At 65.7% G+C, this 17,004-nt stretch overlaps 1 protein-coding gene across 8 annotated transcripts in view; it reads right to left on the bottom strand.

The window, feature by feature from the left end:
- The window catches only part of U2AF2 (U2 small nuclear RNA auxiliary factor 2), a 29,511-nt gene that overhangs the window by 6,205 nt on the left and 6,302 nt on the right, over positions 1-17,004 (bottom strand). For 4 of the 8 annotated variants that reach the window (XM_036306640.1, XM_036306638.1, XM_036306641.1 and 1 more), the window contains exons 2-3: positions 4,886-5,211; positions 453-702 (exon numbers count right to left, since the gene is read on the bottom strand). In XM_036306640.1, the coding sequence (XP_036162533.1) occupies positions 453-702; positions 4,886-5,211 (576 nt within the window). Of the gene's footprint in view, positions 1-452; positions 703-4,885; positions 5,212-7,745; positions 8,011-8,385; positions 9,070-10,800; positions 11,050-11,166; positions 11,266-11,493; positions 11,617-11,683; positions 11,788-17,004 lie in introns of those variants that run through there. The other 4 variants (XM_036306644.1, XM_036306645.1, XM_036306646.1 and 1 more) reach the window with 4 other exon arrangements.

Genomic DNA, 17,004 nt, shown 5'->3' with positions numbered 1-17,004 from the left:
CGCAGACGCCCCAGCGCCTCTTTCCCAATGCAGGTCACCACCCCAAACGGAGCTCGCTCACCCCACCCCCTTCCTAGAGTTCCACAGCAGGTTCTGCCTCCAGCTGCTCCCCAGCCACCGCTGGCCTGTGCCTCACACGGCCTCTGGGGCCTCAGCGATGCCTGCTCCTCCCAGGCCAGGCTGCACAGAGGGCGTGCCCTCCCCCCAGGGCTGTCCCTGACCACAGGGCTTGGGGAGCCCTCTCCCCTCCGGCAGCGGCGGCATTATCTCCTCCTGGGCACGGACACGGACAGGACTGCGGGCACCCAGCCCTCTCCAGGGCCCAGGCTGCGCACAGGGCACCACTCAGCCGGCATCTGGGGGTGAGCGAAGGCGAGGAGGGCAAGGAGCAGCGGGAGGGGCCCGGCAGGGGCAGGAGGAGACCAGCTCCTGGGCCACGGGACACGGCTCACCCGTGGCGGTCTGCGCCAGCTTCTCCTTGGTCTTGAGCGCATGGGCTCGCTCCTCCCGCAGCCGGTCCTCGTCGCGCAGTAGGGCCACCAGCTGCTTGGCCTTCTCTCGCACGTTGACGCCCTGGTCCTTGCCGTCGCGGTCCACGTACTGGAAGTCCTTGAGCGTCTGCACGGCGTACATGTTCTCCTTGCACTGCTGCGACACGCGCTCCGAGCCCGTCTTGATGAGGTACTCCATCAGCGTCATGGCCTGCGGGGGGCGGGGCGGGGGGACACGGCGGTCACTCAGGTCCCAGCACCAGCCCCCGGCCTGTCCACAGGATGCCGGACCACAGCCTGAGGGGAAGGCGGGCTGACCGTGCCGCCCCCGCTGAGCCTGACCACACAGGTGCCGGAGTGACAGCGGCACCAGGAGCCCAGCTGACCCCGCACGCAGGGCGCGGACGCAGCTCACAGAGCAGGGTGGCCAGCACCGGGGCCGGGCTGACGCCATGGGCAGGGTGTCTGCCTGGGGTGACGACGCTGACAGCACTGGGAAGGCGCTTAATGCCCCCAATTCCAGACTTCAAAGGGGTTGGTGGCGTGCCCTAGGAGCTCCGTGCACGTCCGTAAGGGCCGCAGCCGCCGTCACCCAGCCCCCGGGCCTCCGGAGGCACGGACCCAGCCGCTTCTGTGAAACGCAAATCTAAAGGGTACAGAGGCAGATGACTGCCCGTCCGTGCCAGGCCTCGTTCCCCACCACCAGAGCCCATTCCCACAGACCCGCCCCAGCCACACTGCATGTCCACCCCCCCCCCCCCCCGGCCCGGCCCTGTCACACTGCTTTCTCTACCGCCCCAGCCACACTGCGTGTCCACCCCCCGCCCCCCCCCGGCCCTGTCACACTGCTTTCTCTACCGCCCCAGCCACACTGCGTGTCCACCCCCCCCCCCGGCCCTGTCACACTGCTTTCTCTACCGCCCCAGCCACACTGCATGTCCACCCCCCACCCCCCCCGGCCCTGTCACACTGCTTTCTCTACCGCCCCAGCCACACTGCGTGTCCACCCCCCCCCCCCCGGCCCTGTCACACTGCTTTCTCTACCGCCCCAGCCACACTGCGTGCCCCCCCCCCCCCCCCCGGCCCTGTCACACTGCTTTCTCTACCGCCCCAGCCACACTGCGTGCCCCCGCCCCCGCCCCCGGCCCTGTCACACTGCTTTCTCTACCGCCCCAGCCACACTGCGTGTCCACCCCCCCCCCCGGCCCTGTCACACTGCTTTCTCTACCGCCCCAGCCACACTGCGTGTCCACCCCCCCCCCCGGCCCTGTCACACTGCTTTCTCTACCGCCCCAGCCACACTGCATGTCCACCCCCCACCCCCCACCCCCCGGCCCTGTCACACTGCTTTCTCTACCGCCCCAGCCACACTGCGTGCCCCCCCGCCCCGGCCCTGTCACACTGCTTTCTCTACCGCCCCAGCCACACTGCATGTCCACCCCCCACCCCCCACCCCCCGGCCCTGTCACACTGCTTTCTCTACCGCCCCAGCCACACTGCGTGCCCCCCCCCGCCCCGGCCCTGTCACACTGCTTTCTCTACCGCCCCAGCCACACTGCGTGCCCCCGCCCCCGCCCCAGCCACACTGCTTTCTCTACCGCCCCAGCCACACTGCGCCCCCAGTGTCCCCCTCCCCCAGCCCGACACACTGCCTTCCGCTGCAGACTGTGGTCTCTAGTCTCCAGGCCTCGGTCTCTATAGGTGGCTGGTGTAGAGCAGCCACAACTGCAAGTGTGAAACTTCACACCAACAGGCTGGCAGGGGGAGGAACAGCCTTTGGTGCCTCTGCACTTTATGATGTGACAACAAATTGTCTTTTCAAGTTAAATTAAAAGGGGGGAGGGAACGGGCAGGCCTTTGTAGTCCTGGAGCCTGTGGCCTGGGGAGCCAGACACCCCCGTGGCGGCCTCCCTCAGAGAAGGGCACATCTTAGAACGCGCTGCCCAGAGCCCCCAAACCCGCCCAGGGAGGAGCTGCGGGAGGGCCGGGCACTGAACCTGTGACCTCCGCCGGGAGCACGGCCGGGCCACTGACACGGGAGCCAGACTGGGCCTGGCAGGCTTCCCGAAGGTGTGTCGCAGTATTTACCTCTGCAAGCGGAGATTAGTCTTTAACTGGCCCTCCAGGCGTTTGCGCATTGGAGGAGAAAGGAAAGGACAAGTCACCCCTGCGGGAGGCGGGCTCCCAACCCTGCCGGCCCTGCTCCCCACACGCGACACAGCCCCCCTGGCAGGGGCACCCCGCTCACGCGTCACGGGACCGAGAAATGCCAGGCAAACAGCCTCGCCTCAGTCCTGGGCGCACCCTGTGCGAACGAACCCTGAAAGGGCTCATTTCCAGAGCTCGGGGACTTGGGAATTGTGGTGAAAAGACAGTGAACCCGGAAATAACCCTAACACCCACCCACCCCCACACCCACCCCACCCGCGGGGGCGACAGGCTGCCGGGTACCCGCCATGTGGTTGTAGGAATGGCCACCACACTCGTCAACCTCCCGCCCGGCGGGGAGTGTGGGGGCTGACACCAGAACCGCTGAGAGACGTTCCAGGACAACCTTCTCAGCAGACAGGGCAGGGCCTGTGCCCGGGGCGGTGGCCGCGCAGGTGCGCACACCTGCAGGAGCGAGCCAGGTTGCACACTCCCGCCCTGGGCCTCAATGGGAAGTGGGGACGTGCCTTAGAAGCGGGCAACTAGCTGGTCCAACAGTCTGTTCCCTCTGGAAGCAGCCAGGCCGGCCGCCCGGGGCTCCAGGAGCGCTGAGTGAGGGCCAGAGGGGAAACACGCCAGCTTTCTGTCCAGCACGTGCGGTCCTGTCCCCACCACACCGCTGGGCCCCACAGAACAGACACACTGCACACCCACAGGCCGGCCTCAGCCAACAAAGCTTTATCCACAAACAGGCAGGGCCGGATTGGCCCTGGGCCGTCGCTGGCTGCCCGGATGCGCATTCCTGGGACCAGGCAGCTGGCACAGCCGAGTCAAGAGGGGGCTCGGGGGCTCCCGCCCGGAGTGTCAGCACACCGGGGCCCAGCCTCTCTGTGCCTCGGTCTCCTCCCCTGGAACATGGAGACGGGAAAGTGCCTCCACGGTTCCCTGCCTCGGGACTCAGGGCCTCGCACACGGCATCCCTCCAGGCACAGCCCGTCCCCAGCTGCGCTCCTGGATTCGGCCCTCCCGGCCCTGGCCCTCTGTCACCTGCATGCAAAGGCTCGCCCGGAAATGATCAAAAACTGACTCAACGGTGAGTCGAGCGAACCGCTCACCCAGTCTTGGTCTGTCGGGAAGCAGGTGAGATGCTCACAGGTAAACGCCACGTGGCCATGCGGCTGCCATGCCCACCGACCTCCCTGCTCTGTGACGCTGGCCCCCAGGCCTCAGTCCGTCTCAACGGGGAACCGGCCCTGCCTCCAGCGGACAGCCCGGCCCGCGCAGGCCCCAGGCCCGCACCCACGGTTCCTGAGGAAACGACAACAGGGGGCCCCTCCACACTCCTGGGCTGGACCCTCACACGCGGAGGTCCAGGGACTGGCCCGAGGCCGCACGGCCAGCAGTGGGGCCTGGCCGCCAACCCAAGCCCCCACCCCCCCGGCCGCTTTTTTACCCAGAGCAGCACACGGGAGCCTAGCTCGAGCACTGCCGGCGGTCGGTCTGGCCGGTCCCTGGGGAGGGTGCCTGCCTGCACCACTGGGCGAGTCAACAGGCCGCTCGCGTGGACGGCACTGCAGCCACATTGATCCAAGTGGCACATCCACGCGTCCTTCCACCCAGAAATCCCAGCCTCACAACATGGCAACGCAAGAACGCCGAAGGCAGCCGTGTTTGTGCAGCTGGTCCCGCCGAGCAGGCCAGCCCACACACAGACTGCTGCACGCTCGTTAAAAACAGTGACAGATCCTTTCTGTCCCCACAGGGTCTCATCTCTGGGACTCAGCCTCGTTTCCCTATGAAAAGTGGGTGTAAACGGCACACGGTAAAACCACGCTAATGTACGGCTCCATTTCCCACAAGGGCATACGCTATGTAAGCGCTGAGATCCGTCCGTGGCCGCCCCCCACCCCCTCCCGTGCTGCCCGGTGCTCGGACACAGACAGGGCACCGCAGGAAGACAGAGGCTGCGGACTCGGCTCTGGGAGGGCACTGGACTGGTGCAGAGGGACGGACATTATGCACCTGCTCAGGCCTCCCAGGTGTGTGACTCCCGGAAGGAGTGGCCATGTCCTCAGAAATACGTTAAAATCAAATTCCTGAGACGTCATGTTCGTGGCCACGAAACGAGAGCGATCTTACAGGAAGAGGGAGACTCCGGCTCCTCCGGAAACAGGGTCGGCCGCAGCCTGTCCGGAGCTCCCGCCCTCGCGTCCCAGCCGAGCCCCCCGCCCGCCGAGAACACTGACCTTGTAGACGTGCCGCCAGTTCTTGCCGTGGTCGTTGAGCCGCTTCCAGATCATGCTCATGATCTCCGAGAAGGCGACGACGTTGTAGGTGAGGTCGGCGATCTCAGACATGAGCGAGCTGGACGGGCCCCAGGGGTCGTTGCTTGTGGCCTCGCGGACCTTGATCTCGGCCTCCGAGTAGTTGTGGACGATGTTTTTCATCTGGCGCCGCAGCGACGAGGTCGACATGGTGGCCGGTGGTGGCGCCAGGGGCGGGCCCCCCGGGGCGTGGGCAGAGGGGGCAACTGCAGGAGAGAGGCCGCCGCAGGGCTGGCAGGTCACCGCATCTGAGGAGAGGAGGCGCCTTAGAAACACACGCGAGACCGGGGCGCCCAGCCCGAACCCTCGTGGGCCCCATGCGAGCCGCGGGAAGGACGGGGTCCTCAGTGACCGCGGAGGCTGTGGCCCTTGCCCCCCTCCATTTCAGTCACCCCGTCCATTTCGGTTCCTCAAATGTGCCCAGCTCCTTCCGGCTCGGGGCCCCTGCTCACCGAGGCAGAGCGAGCAGTGACAGACCACGGCCCAGGGACACACCCAGCCAGCACTTCCTGGCCCGCCACCTGGGTGGGCTGAGGACTCCTGCACCTCAGTTTTCTTCTCTATAAAATGGGGCCCCACTGGTAACCCAGGGAGCTGTGCGGACCAGGGCGCGGGAGGCAGGCTGCCCGTGCGGGCAGTGTCCGGAGCTGGTCACCTGCCCTCCCTCTCCCTAGTCACCGGTCACTCCCACTCTCCCCCAGGGCGCCACGTCCCAGACCTTAAACAGCAAACGCCAAGGCCTCCGCTGGGAAGGCCTCGTGGGGGCACCTTCGCCTGGTGACTCTGTACTCATGTCTCTGGGGCCGAGGCGCCCCCACCAGCCCCGGGGGCAGAGGCCTCTCTGTCTGGACACTGCTTTTCCCATCAGAGGGGCTGGCCCGGAAGAGCCTTTCAATAAACTGGAAGGAAGGGCAGGGGGAGGGCAGGAAACACCCCTGGAGCAGGGCGGAGGGGCAGAATCCAAGGGAGGCAGACGCAAGGACAGGCACGGAGGAGGCGGAGGAGTGGAGGAGGCGAGGCTGGAGGCAGGGAGGAGAGATAAGGCCGAGCTCAGCCCTGGGCTGCGGCCTCACTGGGAGCCAGAGTCCATTATCTCACTTAACACCTCAGGGCAGCTGTGTTCTCACAGGCGCCTGCCTCAGGCCAGTGGAGGTTAAGGGTTTCAGCCAAGGCTGCCGGCTGGGCCGCCCGGGCCCCAGAAGTCATACCTTCCAGTGGAGACCAGGCTGCCGGGAAAGAATGGGAAGGGCGAGAATCGGCAACCGGGACAACCCAGCAGCCCCCGGCCCTGGCCCTGACCCCGCGCCCGGCGCTCCTCTAAGTGCGGGACACACAGCAAGTCAATGAATCCTCGCGAGCCCGTGACTCACGGGCACCTCATGGGGGGAAACCGAGGCCCAGGGCGGCCGAGTCCCTCGCCCCAGGACGCAGGCCTAGCTGGGAGCAGCCTGGCTCTGACCACCACCACCCATCGCTTCCGCAACCCATGACTGACACCCGCCGAGCCCGCCCACGACCTGAGGCCCGGGCACTGGGGAGAGATGTGAAGAGTTGGAGAGAGATGGCCGCGGCCCACAGCCAGACACACCAGGACAAGCGATGGAGTGGGGAGACCGAGAGGAAAGGGAATGAGCGAGACAGGGAGAGGGACAGGGGAGCGACCGGGTACCCAGGCGCGGTGACACGGGCAGGGGCCCAACGGGACGCGGGTACAGAGCCCCGGCGAGGCAGCGAGGCAGGGAGAGAAAAGCAAAACCACACAGGGCAGCAGTGACCTGGGACCGGCAAACCCGAGACAAGGAAGACGGCACGTAACAGAGAGAGGGGGGAATCGGGGTCCGATCCTGGCCACCTGCTCCCAGCAACCTCCGCTGGGAATCGCAGGAGACACCCCTGCCCGGCAGGCCCGCTGGTGGCTGAGACAGGCCCATCCAGGGCCGGCCGGTGGCTGTTCTCAGAGGAAACCCAAGCCCGTCCACGAGGGGGCATCGGGCATCGGAAGACCCCCGGCCCCGCGCGCTCACAGCGAAGCGCATCTGGAAACACACGACCAGCTCACTCAGGTCCCCCCGCCACCACGCTGCTTAGCACCAGACTAAGCTCCACAAAAAGTGGGGGAACCGTCCCATTCAAGAAGGGGGGGCAGGACAAAATTCTCCAGGGGGGGCCGGCCCCTCAAAACGACCGACATCGTACCGGGCAGGACAGAGACCCCGCGGCCAATGACACGCTTTCGACCTGCCGGACAGTGGCGGGCACGTCACCGGGGGCCCCTCACCAAGCGCGCAGCGGCCCGAGGCGCAGCGACTGCGAACACCCCAAGGCTGGAGGCTCGGGCGCGGCGAGGTGGGGCCAGGAGGCACCGGACATCCAGGCGAGCGGGCAGCGGGCCCGGCTCCGGAGCCCGAGTCGCCAGCACCAGACCCGGGGCCTGGGGGAGGGGCGGCCCGAGCCCCCGAACCCCAGGCGCCGGCCCAAGAGAGGGGCCCGCGGCGCGAGGGCAGCGGACAGCGCAGAGACACGCCTGCTGACCGCGGACCGGCCGCCCGCGCGAGACGCGAGCAGGAGCCGGGCCCACCAGGCGCGCCCCGCCGCGGGGACCGTGCTTGGTCAGACGGCGAGATGGACACGGCCCGGCAAGGCCGCGGCGGTGACAGAGACCGACGCCGGAGGCGGAGACGCGGGCGGTGCAGGCCCACCCGGCGCCGAGACACCACGGCCGCGGAGGCGACCGGGGACCGGCAGACGCCCGCGCCCCGGCCCGTCCCCGGCCCGCGCTCACCTCGGCCCCCTCACGCCGGACTCCGGGGGGTCATGGCGGGCAGCCCCCTGCCCCCGCTCGGCCTCGGTGTCGCGGGGCGCGCGCCGAGCCGCGGGCAGCGGAGGCGGGAACGCGCTCGGGCGGACGCGCGGACGCACGGAGGACCGCACGACGACGGCCCCGCCGCCCGGCGCCCGGGAGGGACGCGGAGAGCCGGGCGGGGAAGGGGAGCCTCCAAGCGGACGGGAAGCAACCGAAAGAGGCGACGGACCGGAAGCGGAAGTGGCCGCGTGCCCCGCCCGGCGCCGACCACCGAGTCTGCGCCGCACCGGCTTCCTCAGCCCGACCCACCGGCTAACGTCACTTCCGGCGCGCGAGGCCGGTGGACGGGCTTCGCCAGCCTCACTTCCGCCCGCCGCCGCCAGGGCCGGGGAGGCCGCGCCGCTCCCACCCCGCCCCAGCCCCGGCCCGGGCCCTGGCGGCCCGCTCCCCTCCCTCCCCCTCCGCCCAGCCGGGCACGGAGCCCACGTCGGGCCGCCCGTTGCCCCCGCCTCCGGGCACACCCCGTCCGGCCGAGAAGGCGGTGCGCCCGCCAGAGCCGAGGGCACCTGGGCCAGGGGAACACCCGGGTTACACACAGCAGACAGCGCAGCCCGTCAAGTAAAATACAACAAAATGTTTAATGAGCAAATTCGTCTTAGCAAATATGAAACCGCCACAGAGGGGGCAGGGCCGCGGGGCTAGAGGAGAGAACCAACTACGTTAAGAAACCAAGGGGAGGACTAGAGGCCAAAGGGCTGGAGCTGCGGAGCTGGGGAGGGAGAGGGAGGGCAAAGGGCCGGACAACAAAATTCAAAATAGTTTGGCCATAAAATATAAACACGCTGTTCCTACAGTGGAAAAGGGGAGGAGGGGTGGGGTGTGAGGGAGGAGAGGCTGTCCTGGGGAGGGGCTGTGGGGTCCCACCCCACCCTGCCGTGCACCCCCGATCCAGACCCCTTCCCTCTGTGTCTGTGGGTGCGTGTGTGTGGGCCGTGTGCACACTTCCCCATCCCCGCCCCCGCCCCCCACCCTTAATTGCTGCCATTCCAGTTGCTGCCGGCTGTCATTCGGCTGTCACTCCTCTGCCCATCGTCTTCGGAGGGGGAAAGAGGGAGGGGGCGGGGGGAGCAGCCCCCAGCCAGCCCGGCCCCACCCACCCCCGCCGCCTCTACCAGAAGTCCCGGCGGTGGTAAGAGTCGGGGTCACAGTATTTTGTGACAACCACTCTGTTGGCGAACTTGCGACCTGTCAGGCCCTGCATGGCTTTCTGGCAGTCAAACACAGAGGTGAACTCCACGAAGATCTGCAGGAGAGAGGCAGGGGAGAGGCCGGGTCCCTGTAGGCGCTAGCTGGCTACTCAGCCATCAGCCAGCACCACCCAAACCCGGGGCTCACTGCAGGTGGGGGGGCATTACCCACATGCCCTCCAGAACCCGGGGTCAAAGAGCAGGAGAGCAGGGAGCAGAGGTGTGCAGAGGCGGGGCAGGCTCCAGGGGGAGAGGTCACGTGTGTGATCTCTGTACCAGGTGGACCCCAGTCACCCAAGGGCCATGCTCTCCCCAGACAATGGATGAAGTAAGGGAAGCTCAGAAACTAGGCTTCAAACCTGGGTTGACACAGAAGGAAAAGTTGAACTTTGATCTATTCGGGTGCCTACTTGTTTACAGGAGCCGAGGGGGGCTACGTGGGTTCTGGAATGCCCCGACTGCCTCAGCAATGAAAACGGCTTGCAAGGGCGGCAGGGGGATGCAGAACTCATCAACTGTAAGCAAGTTTAAAACCAAGCTGCATGACTCCTGGTTTGCACCCTGAAAGGAACCAACTGGAGGAGACATGTTTGAGACCCTAAGGAAAGCCTGAGCACAGACCGGGTAGGGACTGAGGGTGGTTTTGTTAATAATGGTACTGCGGTGTCGTTAAAAGGTTTAAGAAGTTATGTCAGGCAGTTCCCAGCCAGGGCGAATGTGTCCCCAGGCTACGTGAGTGTCTGGAGGTGTGTTTTGGTTGTCACTGGGGTGTGTAGTGCTCCCAGGACCTGGTAGGTGGAGGCCCGGGACAGAGCTCAACATCTAACAACGCACAGCACAGACCCCAAAACTAGCTGCCTCCGTGTCTCGGGTGAAACACGCCACCTGCCTTAAGTTATTTCAGCAGAAAGAGGGGGTGGACGGGAAGCCAACTATAGACTTTATGAAGGACAAGTTGTTGGTAACTGGAAGCTACACTCTAAAACTGCTATATACATGCCACACACAACCCAAATATACTACATCACTGTCACTCTGACAGTCTCTCTCTACTTTTACATGTTTGAAAAGAATAAAGTTTAAAAACAAAACAGGCTGATCCCAGAGACGAGGCAGGATCACTGGTTCCTCTGATACTCAGTCCCCTCCTGGGCCAGGCTCCAGGCCCCGTCCTCGTGCTGCTGACAGCACCAAGCACACTCCTGCCCCAGGCCCCGCACCCCACCTGCCTGCTGCCAAGAGCGGGGTCCTCTCAGGTGCTTACGGCCACCTCTGCACCCTGACGTTCCTATCTGAGAGCAGTGCCAGGGCCTGCACCCTTCCCCGCAGTGACCGGCCTGGCCGGCTTCAGCGGGAGGCACTCGGTTCCCTGGGTGAGGTGCACAGCCTGCTCCAGGGCACAGGGCTGGAGGCGACAGGACCTAGGGGCTCGGCAATCAGGCTGTGAGAACCTGACACCTGACCATGTGGCTTGTGTCTTCCCAGGAAGAGGCCCCAGAAGCTGCTGGGAGGCTCTGGGGTAACCAGGTGAGTTTAGCGGGGTCGCTCAGAAGGGCACCCGGCACCCGGGAGGCGAGTGTGCAGGCGTGGTGACTATTTTTAGCACTTTTCCCCCACTCCGAGGACAAGGCCAAACCACCTGCACACAAGGTCACACAGCAGCCAAGCTCTGCACCAAGTTCTGGCCACAGCAGTTCTGCTGCCTGCACGGGCCCTGGGTGCCCGAGGGCGAGGAGAGTGTGTAGGAGACGCCGGAGAGCGGCGGGGCAGAGGGCAGACGCACACACCTTCCCGCAGCCGGGCACCTCGACGCCGTCCACGGGCCGAGGGATCTCGATGGACTTGACCAGCCCGTACTTGCTACACTCGTCCCGCACGTCCTCCACGATCTCCTCATACTCCTCATCGTCCAGCAGCTCCTCGGGCAGCACCATGTTCATGAGGCACAGGACCTCCGTGGGGTGGCCGCCCATCTGCACCTGGGAGCTCATCAGGCCCGGCACTTGCAGGGTCACGGGGGTCTGGTTGATGGTGCTCTGTGGGGCAAGCAGGCAGGGGTGTCACGGCCGCCCCCCCAGATGCCAACCATCCCGGCACACCGAGCCCCGCCCCTTCCCGCCCCCCGGCCCCCAAGCCAATGGAAGATGACGTGCCGGGAGGCTCACCAGCGTGGCATTCTTGGCTCCCACACTCGCCCTCTGGACCAGCAGTTTCTTGTCCCCCAGCTGCATCCCGTTCAGCCCCGCAATGGCCTATGTTTGGAGGACGACGGGTGGGGGCGCAGGGAAGAGGTACGGGTCAGGGCCCAGGAGCCCACGGTGCCCCCAATACCACAGATCCGGGCATTGGTGGGGGAAGAGGGGAAGGCAAAGGGCTGGGAGCTTGGAAAGCCCCGGCAGGGCCCCGAGGCTGCCGGCCTCCTCCCGCCCATCCCGAGGGGAGACCTCAGCGATAACACAGCAGGGCGGGCCCGGGCTCACCTGGTCCGTAACGTTGATGTCCACGTACTCACAGAAGGCGTAGCCCTTGGAGAGCCCGGTGGCGCTGTCCTTGACCAGGTTGAAGGCCTTGAGAGGCCCGAACGATGTGAGCAGCTCTTTCACCTGTGGGGCGGCCGCCGTCAGGTTTGTTCGGGTGAAGGTGGGGGGAGGGAGGTGGCGAGAGGCCTACCTGGTCATCGTTCAGGTAGTTGGGTAAGCCCCCGATGAAGAGCTTGTGGGCAGAGTCCGGGACCACGGTGGACACCACTCCTGGGGGGAGAAGGAAGGGACAGACTTGGATGCCCACCAAGAGGTTGCCACCGAACCCTGGGGGAGTGTGCAGGGAGAGGCCCGCCTTCCTCCCGGCCCGGTGACAGCTGACAATAGAAAACGCCTTGTCCCCCAAGCCTGCCCAGCCTCCCAGGTACCGGGGTGACAGCCACCAGCATGATCAGAGCACCAGTCCCGCCCGGGGCCATGAAGACCTGAGCTCACACCCCACCTGCTGCCCGCAGCTATGGACCCTCACCCTACTGACGGGGGCCTCCAAGACCCACAAGCCCTTCTCCACCCTCCAACCTTACCGCCGCCTCCCGGAGACAGACAGGCTCTCGGCCCGCCCCCAGCGCTGCTGCCCTCCACGCAGCCACCCAGCCCCAGACGCTCTCTGGCCCCGGGCAAGTGTGACACTGGAGGGATCTGCTGTGTCCCCGAGGTGCCCGGCTCACTCAGCACCGAGCCCCGGGCGCCCAGTGGGGGCTGACACAGCAGGACCACGTTGGCTGAGCGGGTTTAGTGACGACTGTGCCCTGAGCTCTGGGCTCAGCAACACGTGCCGGCAGCCCCCGCACGGCCTGGACAGACCCACTGGCCTCCCAGCCGGATGTGCTCCTGCCCCTGCCTCCCCCTGCAGCCCCTCACCGAGCAGCCGCCCCACCCCTCCTGACCCTGGGCAGGTGAGCTGGGCTGGGGCACACACCCAGACCGAGCCACCGCACCCCTGGGAGGCTGCGCTCCTCCCACCACCTGCCCAGCCTCCTGCCGAAGTGCTGGCACCAACCCAGCCACTCCCAGCGCCACAGACCCGCCTGTCCAAGGGGAGGAGCAGAGCACCCTGGGAGCTGGGGCCTAGGACGGGACAGTGCCCACAGGGCGGGCACCTGGGTCCCATTCAGTCTACACCTCAATGCTCGCCACAGCCTACCCAGTGCGACAGGGGTAAACTGAGGCACCAGAGAGAGTGCTGGCCTGAGTTCACACAGGCAGGAAGGGGCCTCCAGGAGCCACTCACCCAACTCCACAGCGAACTAAGGGCTTTCCCAACAGCAGAGGAGGTGGACAGGTTACATCACCGGCCGGTGAGGGCGAGCCGGGTGAACCCCAGCCGTCGGGCCCAGGCCGGTACCTGCAGTGCCACGCACCTCAGGGAAGTGAGGGCGCTGCAGGCACCCCAGACAGGCCCCTGGGTTCAGATGGGGACTGCAGCGCTGAGCGAGGCTCCGAGCCTCAGAGGGAGAAGGTGGCACCTAGCACGGAGGGGACGGTCCGCACAAACTGTGTCCTTCACACAGGGCCTGAGGGGCCAGCCCCGGAGGCCCTTCGTGGCCACTGGGCTCTGACGCAGGGAGAGTGACCTCTTACGGTCCCATGGCCAGGAAAGGGCACTGCCGACTGGGAACCTGGGCTGGTCTCAGCGCCAAAACCAAGCCCCCGACGTCTGCCACAACCTCTGACGTAAGACACGGCCTCCAAGCACGCCTGCGGCCGCCCCCTGCACCTGCCCCCTGCCGCCGCCCCAAAGGCCGCACGGACCGACAACCAAGCAGTCTTGTCCGTGCCAGTGTCCTCCGCCTCGGCCGGACCACGGCTGCCTGGTGACCGCTGGGTCTGGCACAGAAAACCTTGCCCAGGAAGGGCGTGGGCGGAGCCCACAGGCAGGCGCCCCCTGAGGCAGAGTGGGACTCGGCCCTGACCGGCAGGGTGAGCCTGGCAGTGGGCGGGAGTTCACAGCCAAGTGAATTCACCCACCAAGGGTCACATGCCTTCCGGCCCGCACACACTCGGGCTCTCCCTGCCCGTCAGGTCTTATCTAACCGGCTCAGCACAGGACACCAGCACCGGGCAGGCCGGCGTCGGCGGGAACGCGTTTAAGGGTCGCCGCCCCCATGACGCGCGTCTAGCTGCAGGTCCGTGCCCTTCTGCAGAGGTGAGGAAGCCGCCTCCCAGGGCCCTGATCTCCCCGTCAGGAACGACGGGGCCTAGCTGGGTGGGACAGAGCGTCGGCCTGCGGACTGAAGGGTCCCGGGTTCAATTCCTGGCAAGGGCACGCGCCAGGTTTGCAGGCTTGATCCCCAGGGGGCGTGTGGGGGGCAGCTGCTCAGTGATTCTCTCTCATCTCTCTCCCCCTCTCTGAAATCAATAAAGATATACTTTAAAAAAAGAACGCCTGCCGAGTTTTAGGAATGCTTTTCCCTTCAGTCATGAAACTGACTTTTTAAACTGGAGAACAGAAAACCCAATCACCAGCTTATTACAGAAAGAGCAGGACCCGAGGAAGCGCAGCGCAAGCAGAATCCGGCTGCAGGCGGCCCCCGGTGGGCGGGGCGGGGCCTGGGCCCAAACCGCCGGAAGAGCAGCCCGGTGGCTGCCTGTGTGCTGCTCAGGCGCCGTGCGGCCACCTCCAGGCAAGGACCTGGGACGCAGTCCCGTGTCTGGCGTCTCCATCCGCACAGGGCACCGCGAGCAGACGCCCAGCCTGGCCCTGGAGCCAGCCGGCAGCGCCCGAGCCCCGCGCCCACTGCCCGAGGGCCGGCTGGTGAGTATTTCCAGCTTGTGGGCCGGGGTCTGTTATCACCCAGGCTGGCCACTGCAGGGTAAGAGCAGCCTAAACCATGGGCAACGCGTGGGCACAGCTGGGTGCCAGTGAATATTTATTGTTTTAAAGTATACGTATTTTTAGAGAGGGGGAAAGAGAGAGCGAAACGTCAATGATGAGAATCACTGACTGGCTGCCCTCCGCACGCCCCACACTGGAGATGGAGCCTGCAACCCGATATGCCGACCGGGAATCGGACCATGACCTCCTGGTTCATAGGTTGCCGCTCAACCACTGAGCCCACCGGCCGGGCAAGTGCCAATAAACATCTAGGAGGCAGGCGGGGCCCACACTGGCCCCGGGTGTCACTGGCCGACCCCACTACGGGGCTGTCACAAAGGCCACCAGGCGGCCCAAACACCACACCGAGCAGTGCCTAGCACAGGAGCTTGGGGGGGGGGGGGCTCCCCAATGATAACTGAGAACTGAGCAGGACACATGGGTTTCCGGGGAAGAGCCTACCTGGGGGCGGCTCCGAGACACTGACACTTAGAGGTCAGTGTGCGTTACACCTCAGTTTCCAAAAGTCAGAGATGCAACCAATCTACCCAAACGGCTGTGGGGGAGCCCCAGGTGCTGCCTCTGGAACCCACGTCGCCACCACTCTGCCAGGTGAAGGGCTGCCCAGTTCCTAAAAGGCGTCCTCCGGGGCCACGCCCCAGCGGGCAGCCCCGCCCCAACCCCCAGGGCCGGGCTGACCCGCACGCAGAGCACCTGTCAGCCCACCTCGTGGCAACGGCTCTGGCGGCCTGAGGCCCCGCCCCGCGCAGCGGCAAGGCCCCGCCCACCCCAGGCCCCGGGCCTCAGCAAGTCCTGGCCGATTCCATTTCGACAGCCTGCCCTGCGGCAAGTCCTGCCCGACAGCCTACGAGCTCACTTGATGGTATAAATACGGCACGAAACCTCACTGTCCAGGCCTGGGAAGGTCAGGGCGGGTGGCACGGCCGCTCAGAAGGTGTGGTCGCTGCTGCTTTCTAACCACAGCGCAGAGTAGAACCTTCCAGAGAGCGGCCAGCCTGCGCAACCTAAACATCTCCTCTGGCCCTGCCCACAGGGTCCGGCCCAGGCCTGCTGCCACCTCCCCGCTGAGGGACGCACTCGGGGTGGGACGGGGTGGGACATGGGGTTCCCGCACCAGAGCCCATGGAACAGACAAAACTGGGGGAGCACCTGGTGGTGGGCCCCAGGACCCACACTAGCTTCCCCTGTAACCAAGGAACCAGCTCAAACTGGCCGAATCCTGTTTCCAAGATACCGCGATGTCCTTGTAAGTCATACATGTCACACGGCCCAGCATGCACACAGAACTGACCTCAGGGACACCCAGAGCCAGAGCGGGCTGACGGACTCCATCCCCTGGACCTTCCCCACGGAAGGGGCTGCTGCGGGGAGCCCGCCGCCCGCCCTTCCTCGCCCTTCAGCCCACTGCGCCCTCCCAGGGAGGCCATTTGAGCCTCCCTCCTGTCCTCCTGCCTGCTGGCCTCACAACAAAACCTTTCCTCCCAAAAGCTGGCCTCGTGGATCTGAGGGGTGGAAGGCTCTGAGGGGAACTGTGACGGAATAGTAAAAGCCGAGAAAATACCAGAACCGGCAGAATAGGGGAACTGAGGCAGGTGTTAAAAAGCAGTTTGTGTCCACCTAGCAAATCCAATCTTCCCTAAACCAAGGCCACTGGAGAGGAAATGGTTTGCACGTCTCCCCAACCAGAGGGTCAGTGGCCGAAGCCCCCGCTCTCAGGGAGGCAGAGACCGGAAGTCCAGTGAAGGGCCATGAAGAGAATGAGCTCGTTTTGGTCCATCAGCAGGAACCTGGTGAATATCCTATCCATCCGCCCGGAAGACCGCCCCTCAGCAGGTCTAAAAGCCCCTGAAAGTGACGGCCGTGCACTCTCCCTCCAGGAGCCCAACGGGCCACTCCTTCCCCGCTCGCCCCTCCCGCCATAGCCCTGACCTCCAGGGGACCCCATGAGACTTCACCGGGGGAGCCACGGGCAGTGGCAGCGCCTCCCGGGCTGACCCCTGAACCCCCTCTTTTCTCGGAGGCCGCCCAGCCCCGGCTCTCCTGCTGCTTCCTCCACGCCCTTCCTTGCTGCAGGCTCCTAAGTCTGTGCCTGCTGCGGTCAGTAACGTCCTGCTTGCTCTCCTGCACTTGGTCTCGATGGAAACCGTCCCTCAAGGGGACAAGAACCGAGGCTCCTGTCTGCCCAGTAGACCTTTGTGGTTTAAACCACATCAGCCGGAGTTCAGGGCCCCGAGTCTCCCATGGCCCACTCCTCGAGCGGTACCTTCAACAAACCCCACTTTGCTTTACGTTTAAAAAAAAGCACAAAACCCACGATGTTCTGAACTGTCTTCTGTGGGTGTGGGCATGAGCCCCTGCGCAGTAACACACGCACGTGCACACACTCGCACTGCCCCCGGGCCCCGAGCCGGGGCCTCAGCTCCCACACTGGCTGGGTCCTGGCCCTGCCACTGACAGGCTGTGCTGCGCGTCCCCAAGCGGACAGCTCACCCGCTGGCCCCGTGCCACCTCTGCCAAGAGGGGAGGCCCCCAGCTCAAAGGTCTGGGGGACGGAGGAGAGGCGCCCAGAGCACTCACTCTGCTTCCCAAGCAGCCAGCCGGGCTGGGACAGGCGG

This window comes from Myotis myotis, unplaced genomic scaffold (genome assembly GCF_014108235.1).
Source record: "Myotis myotis isolate mMyoMyo1 unplaced genomic scaffold, mMyoMyo1.p scaffold_m19_p_42, whole genome shotgun sequence".
Classification (NCBI taxonomy): Eukaryota; Metazoa; Chordata; class Mammalia; order Chiroptera; family Vespertilionidae; genus Myotis; species Myotis myotis.
Note: the sequence above shows the minus strand (reverse complement) of the source record. Positions and strands in the feature narration are given on the sequence as shown.